A 27,810-nucleotide genomic window follows, 5' to 3' on the forward strand; every position below is an offset into this window, starting at 1 on the left:
CATTGAGTTAACCCTTATGTGCTGTTGGGGATGTTTTCATCCACTATGGGGTATTTTTGAGTCTTAATTTGGCCATAACTTTCTCCGTGTTTCAGCAAATGGAATGATTTTTGGTGACAAATCTTATTTTGACACATATTATGGGAAAATGCTTTGAAATTTTTCAAAAACTCAACAGTACACTGTGGGCAAATTCCCTACCCTTTCATTATGTTCGTGGCTGAAAACAGCCACTACTTTAAACTGCTGTAAAAATATATCAGATAAATATTTATTTCAATTTTTTTTGCATAAATCTATTAATCAACCTATGTCCTGCTCAAAACTACTAAATGTTTTTTTTTTTTAAAATCTGTATTTTAACTCCTTAATTGCCAAATTCGTAAATGATGTCACTGATTTGGGGAAAAAAAACACACAAAATGACTTATTTTCAATATAAAATGTGATTGTGGACTGGATTTTTTTTTAACCTTTTATCACAGTCTTGGACATGTCAAAGATTAGAAACAACATTGGTTTTGATGCATTGTTAGTTTTTGTGCAGAAAGCTCCCTTTGCTGATGCTCAGTCCAATGTTTCTTAAAATATCATCAAACTGGCCTTGCACTCTGAAATAGGGTTTGAATCTCCCATCAGCTTATTTTTTTGCTATCAATTAGGCTATAGCCTATCTTTATTTTTGCACTAGCTACTTTAGTTTTGTTTTGCAATTATTTTTGTGTGCAAAACATTTTTTTTCTTTCAATACATAATTTTTTGCAAAACTTTATTCTTTTGCATATATATATATATATTTCTCTTATAATGTTTTTGACTACACTCTTGCTTCGTCAATGCAATAAATGGGTTTTCCACCTGCACAGGTAGGCTATGTCAATGGTATGACCCATAACAGGGGAGACCAATATTGCAATCGGAAGCATAGCTCACTTACATTCAATGAAAATAAAGAACCGGTAGCCATACTGATTCAAACACACAATGAAGCGGCAGTGAGTGGCAAAGCGCGGTTCAACTCTTTATCCCATGTGCAAAAGTGCCGGTCAAAATTCAGGTCGCCCCCGTTACTCCGGCGGGAGCATGAAGCAGCTCACCTTACTTTCAGATTCACTTTAGGCTACCGTAGTTTCTAATCTCTTTTAACTTGCAGCGATTTACGACGTTTTGACGCCAGAACAAAACTCATGCAGAACTTTCACAATGTAAGTGTTCATGTTTTCAAATGCTTGTGTGGTTTTGTGTTATTAGATGTGTTTCTGTTTTTGGGGAAATTAAACCCGCTAATGATGTTAAGGAATTAGTCAAAGTTGTTTGTGCTGAGTGATTATGATGATGAGGATATAATGACTGGTTGTTATTATTGGGTTTATTAATGTAGGCTAATTATTAGATTTTTCAACCACAAAGATTACTTTGATGAGATGATTGGTTCGTAGCAGCTAAACACTTTATGTTGGGCCTATTTGACGGCTCATTTAGAGCCCTAGGCCATGTAGTGTAGGCTTTTTACATTATGGCGAATAAAGAGCACTCGCGACTGACAAATGATATTTTCTCATCAGAATCGACATCAAAAGTTCATTTATTCAGTTAAACACTTGATATTAAATTGGACTGCAATGTTGTATATTTTAGCAGTAGGCTATTTGGTAGGCTATTATCATTGCGACATCGATATTCTAAAGAAAGCAACGATGGCGTTTTCCCTCTGATTTTTAGGAGTCACTGTATTCTAAGATTTTAAATAATGGGAATGTAAAGTCGGCTTGACCATTTGAAACAACTTCTTTACCATTGTGATTTGAAAAAGGAAGTAATTATCATGGGACATTTTAGGAATGAGAGGAAGAAAAGAAAAGATTTAAAACACATTTCTGACTATTTAACTTTACACAATTGATAGAACAGTTTATGAGAATAACCCCTCATTCTAAGACTAGAATAGATTTATTGTTTACAAATAAACCTGAAGGAATTTTAAAACATTAATTTACAACCTTTTGATAGGGCTATCTGGTCATAATAAAACAGCGCTTTTTAAATTCATTTTTTAAAAAAAAAACACTGCTTATTGTGATATAGTCCTTAAATATCAACAACAAAATCTTGGAATAGCTTTGAAGGATTGATTTGAGTGAAATCCTGCTAAGCGAAAACATAGAGAGGCTGTGATTATTTTTTGGGAGAGTTAAATAAGTGTTCGAGTTGTTCGCTAGAACACATTGTTAACAAAAATAAAAGGGAATAAGTTGCCTTGGGTTAACAATGAAGAGGAAATTGATGAAGAATAGAAATCAGCTCCTTAAAAAAATCAGTGATGAATCAAATGATATCAAATGAATTCTGGTCTTATTATCGATATAAATATATTTCTATGAGGTATAAAGTACAGACTTTACAAAAGGCCAACGCAGTTTTTTATGAACATTATTGAGGGGTTAAAAGGGGTAACAATGCTCATTTGAAAAGAGTGCATGTGTTGGTGCTGTCTAAATTAATTTTTGTTAAAAGGCAATACTTTGGATAAATCTTTCAAATAGGAAACGTGTTTCTATTGATGGTACAAACTTTTCTTATACCTTGCTTGCCCCAAAGATACATTTTGGGACAAATTTTATTTTCACTTATATTAATATCGTAACATTTAATTTAAAGGATTTTAAGTACATTAGGCCATTTTTGACAGTTGGTGCATTGTATTTACATTCAATGATTTTTTTTTTCTTCACATATTGAGTAGGCTATATAGTTGGTCAGTCCAACTCTTAGGTAAACAGAATCACTGTACAAGAAGGTGATAATAGTGTTGGATACAAAAAAAAAACTCCTTTCATTACTGTAACATTTTAAACAACACACAATTATTGAGTTTTGAACATTTTTTTATTTTTATTTACTGTTTTATTTACACGGTCTGGCATGGGCTTGCCCCACCTCCGTTAAATACGTTTATAAAACAGAGGACAGATTGTGGTATTCACCAGGTCTATCATAGGGGATTGCGAGGTGCCATATAGGCTAGGCGAACATCTTTTGATCATAAAGTTTTATCTGTAATGGGGAGTAAATATTGGAATATTTTACCGCAGTCATCATGACAATGTTCTACTTAGGCCATCACACTTAAATACAATCTGAAATAGTGGCTTATGACGAATCAATTGTGTAAACATTTAACTAGAAATTTTTATAATGTGTTTGTTGGAGTATTTGTCTCTTGTAGGGTTGTATGCATATCTGAGTATTTGTTATTGTGTGTACTGCCTATGGACTGCGGATGTAAATTAGCAATGTTGCTTTTATCCGGCTGGTTTACATTTTGTATTTTAGTCTAATGTTCATTAACATGCTTTTCCCCATCAAATAAATAAACAATACAATAAAATGGAATCATTTATTCCATGTATATCATCAAAGATTCAGATTAGTGATTGATGTTGCTTATTGGACATTTTTATCATGATAGATCCACGTGTTGAATCTATAAATATAATTGAAATTTAAAGTTTGGAGACGTCTGTATTGACACTATTCTGACACTTATCAAAGCATTTTATCCCCTAATATGTGATTATCTGTCATGATAACTCTTCTGTTTTCTCATCAGGTTAAGATGGTTGACTCTGTTTCTGCTGCTGCTGTTTTGCCCTGTCAATTATAACGGTCAGTAGAATATTTGTTTATAAATTGTAACAATTTTTGATTTTCAATGCAAGGTAGAATTATTCTAGTTGATTGTTTACACCAAGTGTTAATATTTGTGTATTATGGAAATTCCCCACCTTATTACATTATCACACACAATAACATCACTGATTTATTAAAGTCCCCTTTCCTAGGCAGCTTAGGTACAAGTAAATAACATCACAATATCTGGTTACAAAGGCAAAATAGAACAATCATATTGTTACACCTTTTCAAGTTTATGAAAAGACCAACTACTCAATATGTGAAAAAAAATCATTGAATGTAAATACAACCTGGCATCAACTGTCAAAAATGGCCTAATGTACTTAAAATCCTTTAAATAAAATGTTACAATATTAGACGACTTTTTTTTAGAGACTTTTAAAAGTTAGAGTCGAATCCAAAGTAACCCCAAGATACGTTAACTCTTTAACAATTTCAAGCTCCTCTCCTCTGAGGAATAGATTTGAATGTGTTATTTCTACTAACTGTTTTGCAAACATCATACACACAGTTTTTTTTGTGTTCAATAATAAACCTGTTCTGGTAAGCCAATCCTGAACATTGGTCATAGTAGAAGTCAAAGTAATCAAAGCTTTTTCAAAATAATTAGCATGGGTAATAATAATTACTACATCATCTGCATACATATGAACATTTACCTCTTTACATACTCCAGATAGATCATTAATATAAAGTGAAAATAAAATTTGTCCAAAAATGTATCCTCCAAATTCCCAATATGGCGCTGACGTCTTGCGCAGGTTTGGGACCGGATTCTACGCAGTAGTGAACGTGAAGTGGAGCCCCGATATCAAGGTCCTGCTCACACTCCCGCAGAACCCGTGAAATAAACCGTTATGGACATGTAGAGATTAAAGTTGAAGCTCCAATCTCCTCATGAAAATCCCCCCCAAAATCAGTTGGTGCCTCAGTGACTTCGTTTAGAGAAGCTGTCAGTCACAGCTGTGAATCATAAAGTCACATTGCCATTTTTATAGCATCAAAAACGAACTAAGATCAAAATAATTAAAAAACGAACACTTAAACTTAAACCAGCGTGATAAAAAAACTAACTAAAATGACAGAAAACACCTTTGGAAAAAACTTATTTGAAGTATAATTTGATTTAGTTTCCATCACGTCCATTAGACTACATGGTGACGGTGGGATTTATGACCTATACTGGGACCAGCCACCAGGGGGCAATCGATACATTTCGGCTTCACTTTTCAGGACTTGTGCGGCACGCTTGGTGTGAACGCGCCTTATATCAAAGGGCAAGGTAGGAGGAAGGTCAGGAAAGAGTGCAAATTTGTTCTTAACAAAATTGCGAATCTGAAGATATCTAAAAATGGTTTTGTGGGAGGTCTTACAATCTTCAGAGATTCTCAAAACTGTTAAATAGACATTCAGATCTTTGATGCATATCAACTCAGAAGCTAACCACTGTCTAAATAATGAGTCCAGTATGGGAGGGAATACAATTTTTGTAAATAGGGCCCAAAACTGATGCTGATGTTAAGCAAAAGGTCATCGGCGTACAAAAGAAGGTATTTTGAAGAATGTCGGTAACCGGCCAGTTGATGGACCCCATTGACTTCAATATTATTTTCTTTCCTATAATGGCTGCAGTCAACTGGCTGGTTACCTACATTCTTCAAAATATCTTCTTTTGTGTTCAGAAGAAATTCATACAGGTTTGAAACAACTTTAGGGAGAGTAAATGATGACAGAAATTTAATTTTAAAGTGAACTATTCCTTTAAGCAAAATGGTATCATACTGTATTACACTGAAATAGGTTGCTTTTAAAAACGTTCTTCTTTGGCGAAATTACATTTCTTTAAAAGCCTAAAGCAGGGGTTGGCAACCCATAAGGCACACGGAGGAGTAATTGGTGGCACGTGAGCAAACGTGAGATATGTGTTTAATTCAGATAAGAGTATACACATTTTGAGGTAATCATTCATTATAGTAACAGCTTGTTTTATTAAGTTAGGAGCTATAAATTTAATTCAAGTTTGAGGTTTAAATTAACCAAGTCAATGAAAGCGCGCAGCTCTGAAAGCACGAGTGCTGCTCATCACGCTCACGCCAAAGTTACTGACTTATAGTTTGTTCCGCTATTTGTTGCGTTTAGCTTTGAGAAAAAAAACACATTTCTGAGATCTTGTCACAGAAACAAAATAGTCTTTAATCCAAATATGTCACAGGAGAACTGTGAAACAGACAAAACGCTCTGTCAAAAAAGTGTTGACTCACTTTGCTGGGGAAGTTCGTGTAAGCCAAATCTGTGCAGATTTAGTACAAATGCTCAACTCGTGAGTCACCATGATATTAAATACAGCGTATTGCACAGAATTTTCACAGGTTTTTTTCTGTGTATCATCTTTTTATTACTTTAATTCATTTTACCCTAATTCATTCCTTTTATAACCGTTTTAATTTCCCTTGCTTTTATTTTCCATGCAAAGCACCTTGAATTGCCATAGTGTGACATTTTTATTCCTTTCTATGTAAAGCATTTTGAATAACTGTTTTAATTTTCCTTGCTTTTAATTTGTGATAATTTTTATTCTTCTTCTATGTAAAGCACTTTGAATTACCATAGTGTATGTAATGTGCTATATAAATAAACTTGCCTTGCCTTGCCTACTACTACATTCTATTTAAAATTTCTTCCAATCTACATTCCTTAGTTTCCACCCGGGTATATAATCTTTATCTGATATCTGTACCGCTACTCCAATATTACAGTGCATAGGGTAATATCACTGCCAATAGTTGACTCCTTCAAAACTTCCCACAAACTTGCCCCAGCCATATCTTCAGAAACTAAAGTGAGATCCAACACTGATTCTTGGCCATGTGCTATAACCAACCTTTGATTGCTTTGATCACCATGCTGAATGGAAGTAGATGGACTCTTGGATATGAGATCCCTTCTGTCACTTTAATGATCTGAATCCTTGCTGCTTTTTTCTTCACAGCACATCCCCCATATGCCACACTATGCTCTCCACCACAGTTACAGCATTTCAGCTTTCTTCCTTCTCCACACTGTCCATGATGTTATTTAACGCATTTCCCACAGCGTTGCTTAGCATTACACATAGTCCCACATGTCCATACCTTTGACAATTGAAACATCTCAAGGGAGGTGGAATATACTCTCCTACTGGGTAGCTCATAAACCCTACCATTACTCTAGATGGCAATTTAATCTCCTAAAAAATGAATCAAGACTGAAAGACTGTCCTTTTTCTCTTCATTTATCACATTTTGCAATCTCTTAACCTTTATTACTTTGGCATCAGTAGTGTTGTTCTTAATCACTTCTTCTGACATGTCAGTCATAATATATCACTCCCTTAACCCACATTTTCTCTTCCCATTTTACACATTTCACAATTACCGGTCAATGATTTTAGTCCCAGTGCCTTGTCACAATTACCTTGTATTCTTCCTTCCTTGTTTGAGTATTCACGTCATCACTATCCGTCATGCACCTTCTTTCATTTAGTTGTTTCCTTTTACTTTTCCTTCTGACTATCTTCTATCCAATACTATTCAAATTTCCCTCCACGCCTTCATCCATCTTATCCATTTCTTGTCACTTCCCATCATCGTTGCTGTACCCCCTTTAACTCGAGATGTCCCATCACCATCCTGATCAATGACCTGAAGGAAGACATGGACTTAAATACACAGAGCTAATTAATGGGCAACAGCTGAATCAAGGGAACAAACTGGCACACACAGTCACACTGTCAGAACACACTGAAACACATCACAACCCTGATAGATATCAAGTATATAAAGTCTCATTAAACATTCCACACACATCCGTTCATGCTGGTCACTTCATGTGTTTCGAATAATTGAGTATCTCTTCTGCAAACTGCCACAAATTAAACTTAAATGTTCAGTGTCGCATCCTGAAGCTCAACACACAGTTGTTTACTTCAAAATAGCGAGACTAAATTATATTACCAGTGCTGATGCCGTTCTCTTTTCCATTATCTTCGATATTGAAATTACCTGAAAACGAAGAGTGACGCACGTTCATTGCGTTTTACCATGAAATGAGTGTTCATTGTCTTTATTAAAATCAATATATTAATGATTTATCTCAGTATTGATACTTTGTTTTGAGTAAATATTTTTGTCTATTTGCAGAAATCCCCTCTCAACATGTGACTGCGAAAAAAGGAGGCAATGCCACAATACAATGTAACTTTACGGACGACGAGGTTTCTCATATTAAATTATTCTTTAATGGAAACTCTACCCCTGTTTGTCAGACTGAAGGATGTAGGAGTAAAAATGGACGAGTATTTAAAGAAGGATCATGTAACATCATCATCAAGGATCTGGTCTACAGTGATGCTGGAAAATACACTTTAAGAGTCTATTACAATAATGATCAGACAGAGCTTGATTCACAAACCTGGAAGTATCAACTTTGTATTCATGGTAAAGTCAAAACTGATCAAACCATCATCATTTGCTTTCTGGTCTCCCTTTTTAATTGTGTTGGTATTGTGTGCAGGCCTGTAACCAGCAGACACGCTGAATGGGACATGTCCCGCCTAATATTCAGATTAATCGTCTCTATTATAGGCTTTTCAGTGGCTGATTTTCAAATTATTTCATTTTGTCCCCCAATCCTAAATATGCGCTTATGGCTTTGATTAAATGACGCCATTATAATAATGATGATTGTTCCTCCTCAGATGAGATCTCTGTGAAGAAAGGTGAGGAACTGAAGTTGGATGTTCCATTGATCAACGCCTATAAAGTAATGCATGCGATCAAAACAAGAACAGAGTGGAAGGAGATATGGACGACAGGCCAAGAAGGGAAGCAGAGTGATCGACTGACCATCAAAAATGGGAACCTGACCATTATTAATTTTACAGCCATTGATGCAGGATCATATATATTTCTCGGCTTTAAAGGAGAAATCTTGATAAATGTAACACTCACAGGTGAGAGAAGCTCATATGTGGAAATGTTTTTTTTTAAACATTTAAAGCAACAGATGAGGTTTATTCACCATGCTTTGAACAGAAAATTGATGCTAAACTGTGTGACTAACCTTTGATATCCTCTGTAGAATCGAGTACAGATTCAAGGAATATACAGAATACACCTGAACAACCTAGTAAGTAAAACAGGAGACAGTGAGAGATTTTACAAAATCTTTAAGCAGTGAAAAAACAAAAAAACATTTTAATATTTATTTTGCCATTTTCCACTTTCTTCCTTCCAGCTGTAGAGCCTTGGAATGTCTTGAAGGTTGTTGGAGTGGTTGTTGGGATTGCTGTCATACTGCTGCTGTTGCTGTTATGCTACTGTAAGAAACAAGGTTACTTTCAGAGGTGTCGATACATGTCGGCCCCCACAACATAATTAAACTGTACAGGGGCCCAGTACACCCAGCGACATCACTGGGTACTTAGTTATTTCTGTGGGACCTGGTTAAAGATCTCAACTGGTAACTGAAAGGTTACCAATGCCAATTAATCAACTAGGAATTATTGTTTCTGTTCAATCTATCAACTATTGTTTCTAAACAATTGGGAAAGTATTCATAATAAAAACAGCGAGGATACACATTTACATTTTACATTTACACTTATTAATTTAGCTTTTAACCAAGCGAGGAAAACAACAAGCGATTAATCATAAAGAGGTGATTAAAAGTGTTAATACAAATGTTCAGATATCGTTTAGAATAAAGGTCCTTGCAAACTGAATACAAAATTTTCGTATGCGTTTTTTTATATTCATCATTCTGTGGCTCTAATTGTCAAAACACCTTTCAAAATGTTTGCTACGGATGCAAAAAAACCCAGCAGAAAATTGAACCCGGTCTACATTTTTTAATAACGGAATTAATAAAGTTTCGGAGGCAGTGTGTAAGGTCATTTATTTTATTTTTTTTACGTGCAAAAATTTCAGACCAGAATTTTGGATATCTTTATACAAGATATATTACAAGCATACAGTACATCTATGCCAAACTGTAAAAGACAGAAATTGTACATGTACTTTTTGGACAATTTTCTAATTAAGCATGTTTAAATAATATGTATGTTTAGTATGGCACGAGGAAGAGTCTTGAATGAATGAGGCATTTATATAACGCTTTCATATCTACTACACCCAAAGCGCTTTACAATCATATCAGTGGATCTCTCCTCAACCACCACCAGTGTGAGCATCCACTGGGATGATGTGACAGCAGCCACAGTACAACGGAGCTAGTGTGCGTACCACACACACACACACACACACACCCACACACCCACCCACCCACCAGCTATAGGTGGAGAGGAGAGAGAGTGATAGAGCCAATTCAGTAGTCTTGGCATCTCCTAAAGTGTCTTTATCATCATCTACTATACTTTTTCCTTTCCACTGTTGTTTTTGTCAGTTTAATCTGGGGATCTGCATTATATTTTGCAAATCTTGTAAATATTTTTTGTAAATCACTTTGAAAGTGTATGTATTGTGAAAAACTAAAATTAAACTTTTCTAAGAAACATTTTTGTTAGTATTGATTTGTTGGCATGGATTTTTGTATGAATAATATAAATATATATATATATATTACTAGTAGATTCAGAAAAATTCAGGAGAAGCACAATGTTTCCTGTCTTATTAAAGGTCAATTTACATCACACAGACAAACGGCAACAAAGAATTTGCACGTTGGATTAAAATAACTCTCTTCCGGCAGATGGCCTACGCAAGTCTAGTTATTTTAGTCGATAAAGTTTTAAATATAATTTTTTTTTTTTTTACACAAACGCATCGCTTCACTTCAGAAGGCCTTTATTAACCCCCCAGAGCAGTGTGGAGCACTTTAATGATGGACAGATGCACTTTGAAAGACTTCCAAAAACAAAAGGCCATTCACTCCCATTATAAAGCTTGGAAGAGCCAGGGCATTTTTAACCCTGATTGTGTTTGTCTGAAAGAAGAATGTTATATACACCTAGAATAGCTTCAGGGTGAGTAAGTCATGGGCTAATTTAAATTTTTGGGTGAACGATCCCTCTAACAGCTAGTGACATTAAAATTTGTGGTCAATAACTGTGTCGAAGTTATTGGACGTTCATGGTGGACTTCAGAATTCATCCGGGACTGGACATATCGTGTGGTTCGTCATGGGACGTGGATCATGTCCGAGACTGCTCGTGTGAAACTGTGTTCGTAGCGTAAGTGATTTCACCATTGCTTCTTTCGTCGAAAGTCTTCATATAAAAAGGTGGTTCCTTGATTGATTGTTTTTTTTTTTTTTTTTTTTTAAGGGGTTATTACATTAATGTAAAAATACATTTTTGTTATTATTCTTTTCTCCTTAACATTTGTGTTGTGGTATTTCATTGGAGTTGGCCAAGTTAATTAATTTAACAAGTTACTGATTTCTGGGAAACTATAAATAAGAATTGTTCAATTTTTTTTTTTTTGTTTTTTTTTTGTAAAAGTATTGTGTAATTGGTATAGGGAAAAATAATAATAAAAATGTATGACTATTTTCATAAAAAAAAGAAGAAGTCCAAATTCACCATTTAACTGCCGGGAATCCAGGTTTTATTGTTTGGGAAACATTTCAATTTGGTTTGGTTAGACGGATCTGTGTAATTAATGACTAAATAATCATGTGCCATTTCAATTATTTGTCACAACGCAGTAGATGGTGTTGTAGGTGCCAGCAGAGAGAGTTGCATAATTTAAGTTCCATAAAAGAATAGTTTTAATTTAATAAGTAACCACGTTTAAATATAATATCATAATATATATTTATATTTATCTGCATTTCTTTTACTTTGAAATATGTGTACAAGGTGACTTGTTTATGTAGGCTTATATAGCGGAACTATTGTTCTGAGATTCGGTAGGTTCAGACGTTTATTGATGTTACACCAGCATCGGAGCATGTGAATTCGCTGTAGCCAGCCAGAGCCCGTCTACGGAGCCCCATTGTATCGATCTTAGTTGCAGTTCCATTAGAATTCCACTGGGGGTGATCGCGGGCGAGTGCAGACTGAATGGGAGTCTATGGGGCTAGACGGCTAAATGTGTCTCTTTCACCCGATTGCCGTTGAGAAATCTCAGATTTGATTGTAGGTTTTGCAAGTTCAACATGGGTTATAGGTCGAAAGTTGAATGAACGAGTACTTATGTCCTTTCCATTTCTTACAGGTTGAGTTGTTGTTGCCCACAACACGCTAGCATTCTGCTAATGACGTCAGCATTCTGACGTCATTGACATTTTAAAAGACTTTTTAAACCAGTGTGACTCTAAAAAATCTAACACCCAGAATGTGTAATTTCTTTGCATCTCCTTTCGAATACAACATTCAAATTACTAGACAAAAAATTATATCCTGAGAAAAGTGGATTTTGAGGGTTTTTCGCCATAGACCTAGCCTGGGTGCCAGCCCGAACCCCGCCCACAACATTTTTTGGTCGGGAAGTTCGGTCTGGACTCGCTCCGTTGAGGAGCTATTATGCCCGAACAAAAATTGTTCGGACCAATCAAATTGTCAGGGCGGGCTTTATACGATGATGGACAGATGAGCAACGGTAACGTAATCATCCACGTCACCAAAGAGCGCTTGATTTGAATTAGTTTACAACAAAGACGACTGCTGCTGGAGAATGGAGATTTCACGAGTTCACATTTACAAATAAGTCAGATAGAATAAATGCGTATATAAGATTTCACACAAATAAGTCGATAGAATAAATGCGTATATGACGTGCTGTCCGAGGAGAGGGCTGTGGGCTCGGTAGCCATACTCCCCCGTATTCCTGGTTGTGAGAGAACAAGACAAGAGTGAGGATTCGGGGTGGTGGAGGGATGCTGAAAAACTGTCAAGGAGTGTTAGGTAAGTTGACAGAGTGAATATGCTTCCTCATGCTGATAGATAGGGTAATGTTACACATGGTATTGTTTGATGACAAGTTGATATTGGATTGATTATTTGTACGTGCTCCTCCCGAACTTTGTTTATGAAACATCATATGTAGATTCCGCCATCGCGTCTGTTATAGAAGATATCGACAGCGCATTCATTTTAAAAGAGGAACAGAGAGCCGCGACATTTTGTTGGTTGAAAATATGAATGAAGAACATGCGTCATTTACTCCGTTGCTCTGATTGGTTGTAGGTCTATCCAATTGAGTGCAGAGTTTTTTTTTTTTTCCTGGTTCGGTTGAGACACACCCCATAATCAAATCTCTATGGAGCAGTATCAGACTCACATTCTGACTAGAATCTGAGTATGATGACGTCAGGCTACCATAGACCTCCATTCATTCTGCACTCGTCCTGTGAGCGCCCCCGCATGGACAGAGACGTGTTACTGCAGCCAGTCCAGAAACCGGAAGTAAGCAGAGAGTGTAAATTATCTTCCTATTAGACATTGGCTGTTTCTCAATTCCAAGAACGCAGAGAACGGACTTGTGTTCTCGTGGAGACCGGTCTTGCCAAGCTTCCTTGGAAGAACGAACTCGGAACCGGCCGCAATGACTTCTGGGACACCAGGCGAGTACTAGCTCAAGTCTGCATTCGATGCATCCTCGGTATCAAGAACACATCCGGGTTCTTTCATGCGTCCTCTGTACTTGCGTTCTTGAGAATTGGGTCTGAACTTCGACGGTTAATGATGACGTAAAACGAGAACACAAGGACGCAAGATCGCTGAAGAACGCATATTGAGAAACACCCATTCTCTGAGCCAGCATAGAATATTGTCGGTACACGATCCGTTCCACCTGCACGATCCGTTCTACGCATGCGCGTAATTACGTAGGAGAAAACGTCAGGGTTTTCCTACACTATCGGTACCACGCATGCAATTAAAACACTTGACGGCCAGGCGGCACAACTTGCGGCATATTTGTGTAACGTTTGTTGTATTGTGCTTAACATTTCACAGCGGGTCTATTTTGATGATTTTAAATGTAGCTTACGCAATAATGAAGGAGTTGTGAGTTGTTACATGAACATACAACAGTTTCCTCCATACTCCCCTTTGTGATTCATTGCTGTTTGGTATTAGACTTAACTTGCCGTGTTTTGGTCTGAGGTCAGTAATATTGCCAAAAACGGTTTGTGTCGTTTTTTTTTTTTTTTTTTCATTAGCTGCTAATATTAGTTAACTTTTAAGTTGAGTAATATTGTATTAGTATGGGTCTATATAGGCTAATATATATCTATATAATCTAAATGAGGAAAATAATCCCTTCAATGTTGTTTACAGAAACCAGTAAGGAACATAATATGCATTTCTGCCTAGACCATCTGCACTTACATGAAGAAAGAACTACAAACAAGTCTGGGGAAACGTTATAGAGTATTTCAAACTGACAATGGAAATGACTTGAAAAGAAGCATGTGTGCACACAGAAGTGACATGAGACCAGCATTGGACAGTAGTGAAGTACAGTATCTTTATTTAAGAGTAAAAATTCTCTCACTCTCTCTCTCACACACACACACTCTCTCTCTCTCTCTCTCTCTCTCTCTCTCTACACACTCACTCTCTCTCTCACACACACACACACACACACACACACACACACACGCTCACACACGCTCACACACACTCACACACACTGTTACGAACTTTAAAAGGTCTAGGGAATGTACCTTAACATTTATATATTAATATGCTGCTGGATGTGAAATGAGGTGGAAGAACATGACAGACACTCTTTGAAAGAGAAAGATAAACTGGATTTTTATTCACATAAAGCCGAAGCCACTAGATCCAGTAAAATAACAATAATAATGTGTACTATGCACAATGTGATAATATAAACAAACAAACAAACAAACAATAAATGGGAAAAGAACAAAAGCGGCGCCAAAGAAAATAACAAAATATAACAAAACAATCTAAACCTAATCTAACCAAAGAAAAAGGTAGAAAATAAACCGAAATCTTCGGTGCATCCGGCACCCTAATTAAACTACCTAATAAAACAGAAGATACATTAAGTGGCGCTCACTTCTTACCTAGTCTGTCTAGACAATCATCTGCTACGTGTGCAGTGTGTATATCGCGATATACTGAGTTATGGTTTGTATATTATTGTATTTTCATTAGGCTAATAATTGCGAACCTTCGTATTGTTTTTATTTGTAAGCCTCTTTGGACAAAAGCATCTGCTAACTCATATAAACCATAACATGCACAAAGTAAATACAGGTAGGTCTCACAAAATTAGAACATTGTAGAAGTTTGTCAATTTCAATAATTCAAATGTAAAACGTGAAACTCAGATTATAGATTCATTAGACACTGCGAAATATTTCTATTATGTGTGTTAATTTTAATTACTACGGCTTATGTCTAAAGAAAACCCAACATTCAGTATCTCACAAAATTCAATTAAGAAGAAAGACAATTAACAAATGTCTCTAGGAGATGGCTGCAATGTAACAAAGGGTGAAATATTGACCACGTTTACATGCACCCTCATAATGCGATTATAGTGTAATGGGATTTTAGCAATATTGCGATTATACTTTACCTCATGTAAACACAATACTTAATAGTGATTAAGCTCATAATCGCATCAACTATAATCGTATTAAAACAGGTGGCGTACGCCGTTTTTAATCGCAGTATGCGGCCATGTAAACACTTTAATCGCACTAACTGTAGTGCGCGTGTTTGTCACGCACCTTGAGCGTGTATTCATTTTAAACTTGACATTAGGAAGTTTTCCCTGAACTCTGTCAACATGACTCACTGTCAGCAGTCTGCCTTCATCCAGAAACAGCTCAAATAATGTGACAGCAATGTGTAAAACTGTTACAGGCACTGACATAATATTTCTTTCTTTATCAAGGCACAGAATAACAAAATACATCCATAAAAACCCGTTTGTTATTTAACGTACGTAAATTTAAAACAGTGGACAGTATATGAGTTCATCATTTGTGCTCTGCGTTGGGCTATGTGTGAATAATCAGAAAATAAAAACTGCATGTAGTGAAGAGGTTTGCTCCAGTCATGTAAACATCTTACTGCGATTAACTCCTTACTCTGATCATTGGAAATAATCACATAATTGGTTCTATTTTTGAATACATCACGTGATGTAACATGTTGTATAAATCTATTTATTACATGGCTTGGCTGAATTCCAATGTAGAATGCGGTCTGTTATTTCTTGATATCAGACCGCTGAGAAGTATAACAGACCGTTGCCATGAAGAACAGCGCGTTGCTATGGACGCGGAACAGACTATTTTCTTTGGCGGAAGCTATACAATCGTTTTTAAATCAAGAAACTCCTTTTTAAATCAATAATTTGTGTCAAATTATTTATTTATTTTGTAGGTAGCCATGTAATAAGCGGGGTAATGTATAGAGAGGCGGTCGATATAGCGAATAACGACCCCTTCAAGCTGATTCAAGATTCCTGTTCAGCCTGTCGGGGTTGTTATTCGCTATAACGACCGCCTCTCTATACATTATCCCTTACATAATGTATCAGTTCCAAGTTTTACATTTAATTCAGTAATTCACACACCTTTCCACAATATTCAATTTTTTTGAGACCTACCTGTATAGAATGCATACGTGAAAATGGTTGTCTGGTTAGTTTGTATAGGGAGTAATAAAATCACGCACATCCCAGTCAGGTTCGGGTGCTGGATCTCATATAGAATTCAAAGTTACAAAGTAAAGATCCGCACACCGGAGAGCTCCCATTCACAAATTTATTTTAAGTGTAACGTTTCGGGCCTTTACGGCCCTTCCTCAGACTCAGTTTGGCCATACCTTGACTATTTGGGGTCGAGAAATCCTCTAAATAGGTGGTAGGGTGCCTGCCATCAGCTGTTCTGCCTCCTTTGTCCAGAAGGCAAAGCGCTGCCCGAAGTTCTGCCCATGCCTATTCGAAAGTATGGTACTTTTAATGTAGCATAATTGTAAAGCAGACCAATGTTTCACTGCTTGAAATGTGTCCTACCTTGCGATCGAGAATTTCTCCAGAATCTGGAGACACCACCACTTCCGAATAGATGGTATGTCAGTCTGTAATACACATGTAATATTGGAGTCTTGCATTGTTTGTTTTTTAACATTCTTGGATACATACATTCCATGAATTACAACTTACATCCAAAAAGTGAAACATGGCACCAGTACAGATGCAGAGGGCATACTGTTAAAGAGAAAAATAATGATTACGGAGATTTAGGACAAACAGGAAAAAATCAATAGGAATTGTATAAGTTTACCATAAGCATGAATATCCCACAGCTCTGTCCATCTGACTGAACTGGAAATGGCTGAAAAGTAAAATACAGTCACTCAGATGTGATGTTGACAACCATATATAGTGTCCGCTGATGCTGGGTACACACCAAAAGATAATCGGGCTGATTTTGGGCCGATTTTCCCCCCTTCCGACAATCCTAGCTATGTCCCGATTATCTTGATGGTTTAACAGATTATTTTATCAGATTTTCCCTTGGTGTGAGGTGTGTTAAGAGTGTCCGAACCTACTCGGAAGAACGTCGGAGCCGCTCCGATCGCGAATCGCAAATATTAAACATGTTTAATATTTACGATCAGAAATCCTGATGTGTGGGGGGAACCCCGAGGACAAACGCACGCTCGCTCTGGAGATTATCACGTGAAACAAAACAATATCCACCCAGACAGCAACATAATGTGGCCCAGATGTGGGCCGGATCTGGGCCGTGTGCAATCCATGTGGCCCAGATGTGGGCCGGATCTGGGCCAAACTATGTTGCTGTCTGGGCAATCAGAAAGCGAGATGATGGAAGACACGGTCATTCTCACACACACACACACACACACACACACACACACACACACACACACACACTTGCAGGAAGCTTAATGTTAAGATTTAGTATTCATAAGTATAAATTTCGAGGAAACAAGCCTTTGTTTTTCATTTTAAGTGCAGAAATTTTACAATACCTAAACACAATTGGGTTTGAAAAATAAGAAAGCTGCAAAGTGCGTTTCAATCTGTAAACATTTTCAAATTTTTGTTTAACTTTTAAGTTTGTCACTGTTTATGTATATGTCTTTTTATGTTTGTTTATCGGCTTTACTCTTTGTACCCCCCTGACTGTAATTGTAATTCTTAAAAAAAAAAAAAAAAAAAAAAAGAAGAAGCTGAGTGTTAAGGGTTCAGTGAGGTTCTATAGAGGGATTAAATAACTTTTTCTAAAGAGACAATAAATCCAATAAAGAATAAATAAAGACAATAAAGAATGAATATATTTCTGTATAAAAGGTTATATACAATGGTAGGTACAATGGTTTTTTCACGTGAATTTTCTGTGAAAATCATTCCAAACACTATCGCAATTTCTTCCTGCATGTTGTCCGTCATGCTTATTCTGAAGTCTCACGATATTTTGCGAGATTTCCTGTGTTCATAGTCGAGACCCTGGTTGAAAATCTGTTTGTGTGTGGTGTGCTGTCTTTGTCACATCATGGCACACCACACACTAAAGGAGCAAAACGCTTAAATCTAGGATTTGTTGTCCTCATGTTTGTGGTCTGTCACATTTTGAAAATCTTATAAGATGTCAAAAATCTTTTGGTGTGTACCCAGCATTAGCAAAATGAAATGGCAAAATTACATAGTAAGCAAAGTTACATCAAAATCTTTGCCCGTCTTCTCCACCCACGGTCCATTAGCCACTGCTCCTGCAAGTTGTCTGGAAAAAAATATGCAAAACTGAATCCATAGAACAAGGCTTTTCCTCAATCCTAAAGCCAGAGAACAAGGCTTTTCCTCAATCCTAGAGCCAGAGAACAAGGCTTTTCCTCAATCCTAGAGCCAGAGAACAAGGCTTTTCCTCAATCCTAGAGCCAGAGAACAAGGCTTTTCCTCAATCCTAGAGCCAGAGAACAAGGCTTTTCCTCAATTCTAAAGCCAGAGAACAAGGCTTTTCCTCAATCCTAAAGCCAGAGAACAAGGCTTTTCCTCAATCCTAAAGCCAGAGAACAAGGCTTTTCCTCAATCCTAGAACCAGAGAACAAGGCTTTTCCTCAATCCTAGAGCCAGAGAACAAGGCTTTTCCTCAATCCTAAAGCCAGAGAACAAGGCTTTTACTCAATCCTAAAGCCAGAGAACAAGGCTTTTCCTCAATCCTAGAGCTAGAGAACAAGGCTTTTCCTCAATCCTAGAGCAAGAGAACAAGGCTTTTCCTCAATCCTAGAGCCAGAGAACAAGGCTTTTCCTCAATCCTAAAGCCAGAGAACAAGGCTTTTCCTCAATCCTAGAGCCAGAGAACAAGGCTTTTCCTCAATCCTAGAGCCAGAGAACAAGGCTTTTCCTCAATCCTAAAGCCAGAGAACAAGGCTTTTCCTCAATCCTAGAGCCAGAGAACAAGGCTTTTCCTCAATCCTAAAGCCAGAGAACAAGGCTTTTCCTCAATCCTAGAGCCAGAGAACAAGGCTTTTCCTCAATCCTAAAGCCAGAGAACAAGGCTTTTACTCAATCCTAAAGCCAGAGAACAAGGCTTTTACTCAATCCTAGAGCCAGAGAACAAGGCTTTTCCTCAATCCTAGAGCCAGAGAACAAGGCTTTTCCTCAATCCTAGAGCCAGAGAACAAGGCTTTTCCTCAATCCTAAAGCCAGAGAACAAGGCTTTTCCTCAATCCTAGAGCCAGAGAACAAGGCTTTTCCTCAATCCTAGAGCCAGAGAACAAGGCTTTTCCTCAATCCTAAAGCCAGAGAACAAGGCTTTTACTCAATCCTAAAGCCAGAGAACAAGGCTTTTACTCAATCCTAGAGCCAGAGAACAAGGCTTTTCCTCAATCCTAAAGCCAGAGAACAAGGCTTTTCCTCAATCCTAGAGCCAGAGAACAAGGCTTTTCCTCAATCCTAGAGCCAGAGAACAAGGCTTTTCCTCAATCCTAAAGCCAGAGAACAAGGGTTTTCCTCAATCCTAGAGCCAGAGAACAAGGCTTTTACTCAATCCTAGAGCCAGAGAACAAGGCTTTTACTCAATCCTAAAGCCAGAGAACAAGGCTTTTACTCAATCCTAAATAGAGCGCGACCGATATATCGGCCGGCCGATATTAGGCATTTTCCTAACTATCGGTATCGGCATTTATAATGGCCGATAAATTAATATTTTAAAAAATGCAGCGTGCAGTGATTTATGTAAGGATGGCGCTGCCAATAAAGCACCTAAAAGCTGTCACAAAGAAGGGGCAAAAGTGGCAAAAAAATAACGTCCGCGTCCGGTGTAGACACAGTGTTAAAGCTCATTCTGCTACGTTACAACATCAAGCAATATTCCAATAATGTATGTAATTATAACACTTTATATAGGGCCATTTTGCATTAAGAGTAGCCAGATGGACACGCGAGACGCAACACGTTCAGAATTAATACACTTTTAGTAAACTACAGAACAGCGCGAGCGGGAAGAGGCGCACCTCACAGGCAGAGAACGCGTCCGTGAATGGACACTGCATTAGTGATATAAAACGCACACACACAGGTCTGTTAAATTAAGCAATACTTTTAAGGAAGTCTAATATTTTTCTGACTAACAAAATTACTGACACAGTAAAGGGTAGATTTAAATAAAGAAAAACAAAATTTAAATAAAGAAAAGGAAATTTAAATAAAGAAATTGAACTAAATTTAAATAAAGAAAAACAAAATTTAAATAAAGAAACTAAATTTAAATAAAGAAAAAACTCAATTTAAATAAAGAAAAAAGAAATTTAAATAAAGAAAAACTAAATTTAAATAAAGAAATTAAACGAAATTTAAATAAAGAAATTAAACGAAATTTAAATAAAGAAAAAATGAAATTTAAATAAAGAAAAACGAAATTTAAATAAAGAAAAACGAAATTAAGTTAAATTAAAAAACGAGATTAATTTAGATTGATAATAACGGGTAAAAAGGCTAATACATTTTGTTTCTATTATTCTATTTTCCACAATGTCAAAGCAACACAGCTTAACCCAAAACACAAGCTTAGGCATGCACTTCGGTCCATACAAACTCCGCTGTTCTGCGCTCTAGCCAGAGAACACTCCCGTTGCTGGAACACTTGCGCGTCAGTTCTATTTCTAGCATGCACGCGTTTTCCGCGTGGCTCGAGCCGCGCCTGAGAGACGCGTCTCACGCAGGCAGTGTGCAAACTCCAACCTGTTAACATGGGAGCCGAAATAAAAAAGGCCATGCCACGCAGTCAGTGTGTCGCCGGCCTTATTCAAGCGCGAATGAGAACCGTTTCGCGGGGGATCCCAGATGTGAAAAAAAAAATGAATGTCAAATTTTCTAATCGAATACAAACCCACCGAACGAATATTCGAATATTCGGGTCCAGCCCTATAGCCTACTTTCACGTTTAGTACATTTTGCTTACTACTTATTTAAAATAGTATAAAACTACTGTACATATGTAATTATAAACATTTTCATTATGATATTATTAATTTTACTTTACTAAAAAGATCTGAGTTCTTCCTCCACTGGTAGATATTAGAGAAATTAAGATTAAAAATAGAAGATAAGGTTTTGTCAGTGACACTTTTGAGAAAATGTGAGAGGTGTACTCACTTTTGCACAAATTTATGTGTAAGTCATCAAGGTAAATACAAATACATACATGTCTCCTGGCTGCCTCCTCTACCAGCCTGAAGCACGCATTCCCAATCTGAAAGCACAGAATGTTTTGCATAATTACAATAAAGGCATTAGAACCATCCAAACTCTTTACAGCAATATCCACTTACATTGCTCTCCACCTGTTCATCTAGCCCCAGGCTCCAAAAGTCCTCCCTTTGAAGACAAACTGGGCCATCCACAACAACAATTTCTTTTGCTGGATGTGTTCTGTCCAGCACATAGGTCAGCTAGAAATAAAAAATATCCCTGTTAGGAATGAGCAATTATGCATTTATTATTTAAAGCACACCAACAAGCTGTGCATGTGAATGATCCCGTTTATTTTGGCACTCACCACTTGTTCTTGCTGAGGACACAACCTCTTGGACCACAGTGGACCTTTATTGGCATACTAGTGGTCCACCAGTCCAATGTCTTCTGCATTGTTTTGGCTGCCCTCAGATTCATGGCTATGATCTACACAACAGGAAAGTAAATACTAATCGTCATTGTCAAGTGTCATGTTTATATTTGCTATGTCAAGGATTATTACAATACCTTGTGGCCGAAAGTAGGGCCTTAACTGCGCAAAATTAACTTTCTGTATTTTCCCTGACACAGCCACACTTGCCACACCCTTCTCTGTCAGGGATGTGAGGGTGAATGGCCCTTGGTGGAGATCCTGCAAACAATTTCCCTTCTTCACCTTCTTTTTGGGCTCCCCAATTAGGACCTCGTCCCCTGCCTTAACTGAGCACTGGCGAACCCCTTTCCTTTTCTTTGCCTCAAAAGCCTTTTTTTGTTTCCCCTGTGCCTTTTCAATGTTTTTCCGTACCTTAAAGATAAGAATATATTACTATGCAAACATTCTTATTCAAATTGAACAAGTCATCCACACAACTCTGAACAAACCATTTCATTGAGGGCCTTGACTCCAGCTAGTTTTAGCTCCAGCTCATCCTCTGGGTCCGCCAATTCAAAGGCAGCGTCTGTCTCACATACATTTATTGCCTGTGGTAGACGGGGGTGCCTGTTGTACATTAAAAAGTAAGGGCTGTACTTGGTGGATCTCTAATTTGAAACAAAAAGTTTTGCATCAAATCACAAAATAAAACTCTTAAAACATGTATGCAATATACGTTATCTAGTCATTTAGAATAATAACCTGTTTTGCAGTGTTTATTCCATAAACTATGGCCTGCAGGTGGATGTCCCAATCATCATGGTGCTGATTAACATATTTTCTGAGAGTCCTCTTTACATTTTGATTAGTTCTCTCATCCTTCAACATAGAAAGGAATTAATACATGCACTTTAGTATACATTGGCTAAAGTTGACTTTACTGTTTTGCAGGATGTCATGATGGCACACTTACTTGGCCGTTTGACTGGGGATGGTATGCACTTGTGATGGCATGCTTGATGTTCAGCGCCGCAAAAATGTCTGCATTAAGCTGTACATAATTCATACACACATGGTTATTTTCAATATTTATTGGTCTCAGAAATGACCAATGACCGCTTAAAACAGCGTGAATTGTGATGACGTCATATGTCCTGTGTGAAGGGGGTGAAGGGAGAGGGTAATAAAGACACATGCCTCGTTAACAAATGCACGGCCCCTGTCAGTGATGATTTTCCGGACCATACCAAATTTGTAGAGGTTTGACACAAGTGCCTCAGCCACCTCAGTGCTGGAGCCACACTTTAAAGGCTCAGCGATTACCCACTTCGTGAAGAGGTCTGTCATCGTGAGGACGTATTGATGGTCTTTAATTTTTTTTTTTCAGTGGACCAATGAGGTCCATACCGACCACCTCCCACGGCTCTTTCACCTGTAGAGATATGTAATATTACCACATCACCTAACTTGTTGCTTCAAGTGGTACACCAAGGTAAGCTCTACCTTAATAGGGTGAAGGGCAGGAGACACCGTCTTTATGGGGTCGTTCTTTTGGCATCTGTGACAGCTTTTGACCTGATGGATACATTTATTATTTAGACCAAATAATTATCTGAAGTCAAACAAAGCCACTAAATCAATTCATTGCCTGAGAGCCATAGTGTTAAATTCCATGAAAGTTCCAAAAAAGTACCCAGTCTGCCACATCTGCCTTTATATTATCCCAGTAGTACCCCACAACAACCCTGTCCATGGTCGCCCTTACGCCCCCAGAGCACATGCCCTTTTTGCCCTTACACTCAGAGGTGCCCTTTTTTTTGGTGGTGTTTTTATTTAATTATTTTTTATCAATGCTATTGGTCACCCTTTACGTCTGTCTGTCTGTTTTACAAATATTTAGCCAATGAAAGTTCTTAAAACGAGCTTGTGTAAAAATCTTATTCAATCCTCAAGCTGTCAGTAAGATAACTCCACCCCCTCTATATTCACTGAATCAGCTGAAGTTCCACAGCAGCCGCACAGTAGACAGCAGCTGCACGAAGTTTTGCGAAGGGTAAATTAATATCTTGTTGTTTGAATAAGTACTACTAAACACTATATCTATAAAGGCTCATATTTTATTTATTTGATGTCTGACTGACTCGCAGACTGAGACGTGTGGGACGTCGCCTGAGACTGAAAGAGAGGTCTAGGCTAGCATTTGCCATCTAGTCATAGCCAATACATAGCCCACACTTAAATAGCCTGTGCATACAGTAGCATTTCATCTTTTATAAAATGCGATTTTGGCCAAATGTATTTTACAACAGGAAAAACTGAGCGCCCCTCCTAGTTTGTAACCTGTTGATGAAAATGTAATGTGATGCCGCCGGCGCCGTTTTAATGACGGACAAAAAATGCACATTTGCACATAGACAGTAAAAGAAATGGACACAGCGACCCCATTGGAACTCAATTGAGACAAGTGAAGCCCATTTTTAGCGTTTTCTTAGCACTTCCTTTCCTGACGCGCAGACTCAAACCGAGCAAAGCTTTACACGGACCACGTGAGCAACCCGTCTGTCTTCTAGTAGCTGTGCCGAGACCAATCTGAATCATTCCCTTCCGAATCTTGCAGAGACGGAGAGTGTGAGTAGGAGCTGTGCATGAGCTAGGAGCAGGAGCAACTTTTGCTAGGTATTCTGATTAATTATATTGTCATTTTGCCTCCACGTCCCCCCGATTGCCCGCGAGCTTCTCCTCCCGTCCATACGGTAATCTCTCTACTGTGCGACAGAGAGTCGCGTGGTTATGACGCAATCGTTAGCCTACTTTTACAAAAACTGCTTCTACGGGGCCTTAACATAAGCTACAAGGTAATGGAGCATTTTATACATTGTCGTGTTTCTTTAGAAATAAATAGTGGACAAATGGAGTCTTTAAACGCCTCAGATGTGAAGTTATTCGCTGTCAAAGTGACGCCAAAATGAATGGGAGTCAATGGGATGCTAACTGCAGGTGAAGTTCTGCTACAAGATGGCGGAACGCGGCCGACTTCAACTTCCGGTCGAATTCCTTCCCCCCTGCATTTGCACACATCCGCTGGTCAAAAACTAGTTATTGATAAGTAATACAATACAACAACATATCTTTTTTTTTTTTTTTTTTTTTTTTTTTTTACCATCGGAAAATCATAACAGTTGCGCCCCCGGGCAATTCCGCGCAAAACTGTCACATCCATAACACCAACACAATGCCATGGTATTTAGTTGGCGTTATGGATGTGACATTTTTGCGTGGAATTGCCCCTGGGGCGCTGTTCGTACTGGAACTTACACAAAGCGAGTGATCCTCGTCACCTAGGTAACATATATTTCTAAGAAGTAAGATATTTCTACTTTGATGTATGATTGCTGATAGGCCTACACTTAATTTATTAACATTTAGGCTAATCATGTTATGGTAATAATATTCAATTATGGTTAATTCAAAGCTGTTAATATGCACGTGTTCGCTATCTAGCTTTTTTTTCTAATCTAAGTATTCTATACTCTCCGCTCGTCCTCACATGTATAATGTTGTAGTAGTAACTAAAAAAAACATTACAGAAGATCACTGTGAAATCTTTATATTTTATCATGCAGAATGTAATTCATGATTTAATTCATTCCAATGCTTCATTTATTTGATCCAAAATACAGCAAAAACAGTAATATTGTGAAATAGTTTTTTACAATTTAAAATAACTGTTTTCTATTTGAATATATTTTTAAATGTAATTTATTTCTGTGATCAAAGCTGCATTTTCAGCATCATTACTCCAGTTCAGTACTCTTCAGTGTCACGTGATCCTTCAGAAATGCTTTTCACTGCAACTGTACTTTTCACACTATTTTATATATTTTTTAATTGCTGGCTTATTTTAGGGAAAGTGTAGTGAATAAGAGACCTTCCAGAGACCAACATCCCTGGCTCACAGAAGGTTGCTGTTGTAGTTAGGTTTAAAGAAGCCCTTAAAACCCTGTTTATCTATATTATCTATATTATTATTATTATTATGGTTGTTATTAATCGTGAATAAATCTAAAGCTTTTGAGACTATTATTTTGTGTTATTGAAAATGGGAGGGGGGGTGCCCTTTTTCAGTTTTAGCACATGCCCCTCAAAAGGTCTGTGCACGGCCCTGCGCATGGCAATGCGCGCTCTCTGTGCGCAAGCGATCTGTTCGCCTTTCCGGCAAGCCGCCTTTCAAAATAAAGGTCTCTATAGGTTAAATAACTAAGAGCGCAAAGTAAACTTCCAAAATATAATAAACACAATATTAAGAATATTAAACTAACATTAATAAATATAGAATTACTATAATATCAGAATAATATATTAATGCCCAAAACTAATTCAAATAACTGAGGGTTACAAACACTTTGTGGTTTAGAGTCTCTGGATTGTGGACTAATGATCAACATGTTTTAAACGGAATGGAGAGATTATGGTTTCGGTTTCACATCAGTCATTACCATAGACTGTAAAAAATAGGTCATGACCCATTCAGTTCTGATATCAGATTTCACTCCTCGTCAGATCAGACGATCCAAGACCCGTTTGTTCCTTCAAATTAAAAGTTAGAGCTTTAAAGTTTGTTATTAAAATCATATGTGAATGATTACATTAACAATTCACAAAAATATATCACTGAACATAATGCAAAGTTTTGGTAATCTTCAGACATCTCAGTCTGCTTTAAATTAAGGTCCAATCATTCATTCTTTTAGTGGGAGGCAGATTTTTCTTTTTTTTTTTTAGTTCCTGTAGGCGCTCACCTGTGTGAAATGCTTTCATTTTTACCTGTTACAACTCGCTAAGCCTTCAGTGATTTAACAAAAGTTTAATGCCCAGAACATAAGACTCATGCTGAACTTTTACCATGTAAGTTTTCATGCTTATAAATATAGCTAATGTGTTTTTGTGTTATACAAATAGTTGTGTTTCTGTTTGTGGAAAACTAAACCTGCTAGAGATGCTAAGGAAATGAGTGAACATGTTTATCATTATGATGATGACATTGATTAAGATGATGTTTTCATTAGTGGAGTATAATTATTAGAATGTTCCACAATGATTATTCCGACGAGAGGATTGGTTCGTAGAATTTCTAGGAAAAAGGATTTCTTAAGACGTTTGTGCCTTTGGATTTGACTGATCATTGAATTTGAGGATTACACTGGGATATATATTCTAATTCATTGTTTAAATATTATTATATTATACTGATTATATATTGCAATGACATAAATTCTGATTATAGTGTGATGTTTGTTTATTGCAAATGTTTATCATGTAAGATTCACGTTAAATATTTGAATGCATTTATCCCAGCATAAATCTCTTTGTGAAGTGTAACCTGTATCCACCGCATACAGTAACAAGCCTTTTCTTTTCCCATCAGGAGGAATCTTCTGCTGCTGATGTGCCTTTTCAAATACAGCGGTCAGTATACAGCCGTTTTTGTTAATAAATTTTGATGTCTAGGTTACTTATAGGATGCATCGATACCACTTTTTCCAGAATGTAATTTTTAAATGTATGATGATGATGAGGTTTTCATTAGTGGGGTAGTTATTAGAATGTTCCACAATGATTATTCAGATTAAAACATTATTAAATACAAGTAAACAGTCAGTAATAAAATAAGAACAAATAATCAAATGACAAAATGTACAAATAAATACAATCGAACAAAGAAAGGCTACTAATGAAATAAACAGTGTTTGTTGAGATTTTCAGGTAAGTCTAACAGTAGTTGCCTTATGAGAACGTTCTCTCGTACTGCGTTGCAAACGCTGTGGGAAAACTCCTTTTCTCGAGAATATTGAAGCCTTTATTTTAGAACGCATTGCAGCTGCACAGGCGAGAGCGCGCTGATAGGCTGTGCTGCGGCAACTGCACAAACCTATGGCGAGTGAGCAGGAGCGCGTGATCCAATGGGAGCGCTTGGCGCCCTGCCAGACTTGAGCGCGCCAAATTGGACGTGGCAGGAGAGTATAAATTCGGAGAAAACTCGCCATTTGACAG

At 37.3% G+C, this 27,810-nt stretch overlaps 2 protein-coding genes across 2 annotated transcripts in view; both read left to right on the forward strand.

The window, feature by feature from the left end:
• Positions 1 to 27,810, forward strand: part of LOC308697126 (uncharacterized protein) — an 874,503-nt gene that overhangs the window by 737,710 nt on the left and 108,983 nt on the right. The gene's annotated exons all lie outside the window — the stretch shown is intronic.
• LOC308697166 (uncharacterized protein) lies at positions 980 to 9,452 on the forward strand. The gene is made up of 6 exons (XM_081376306.1): positions 980 to 1,205; positions 3,611 to 3,666; positions 7,872 to 8,168; positions 8,429 to 8,683; positions 8,812 to 8,859; positions 8,968 to 9,452. Coding segments are annotated over exons 1-6 (798 nt in total). The 5' UTR covers positions 980 to 1,203; the 3' UTR covers positions 9,108 to 9,452.

Source organism: Scardinius erythrophthalmus, assembly GCF_964197995.2.
Source record: "Scardinius erythrophthalmus genome assembly, chromosome: 10".
Taxonomy (NCBI): domain Eukaryota; kingdom Metazoa; phylum Chordata; class Actinopteri; order Cypriniformes; family Leuciscidae; genus Scardinius; species Scardinius erythrophthalmus.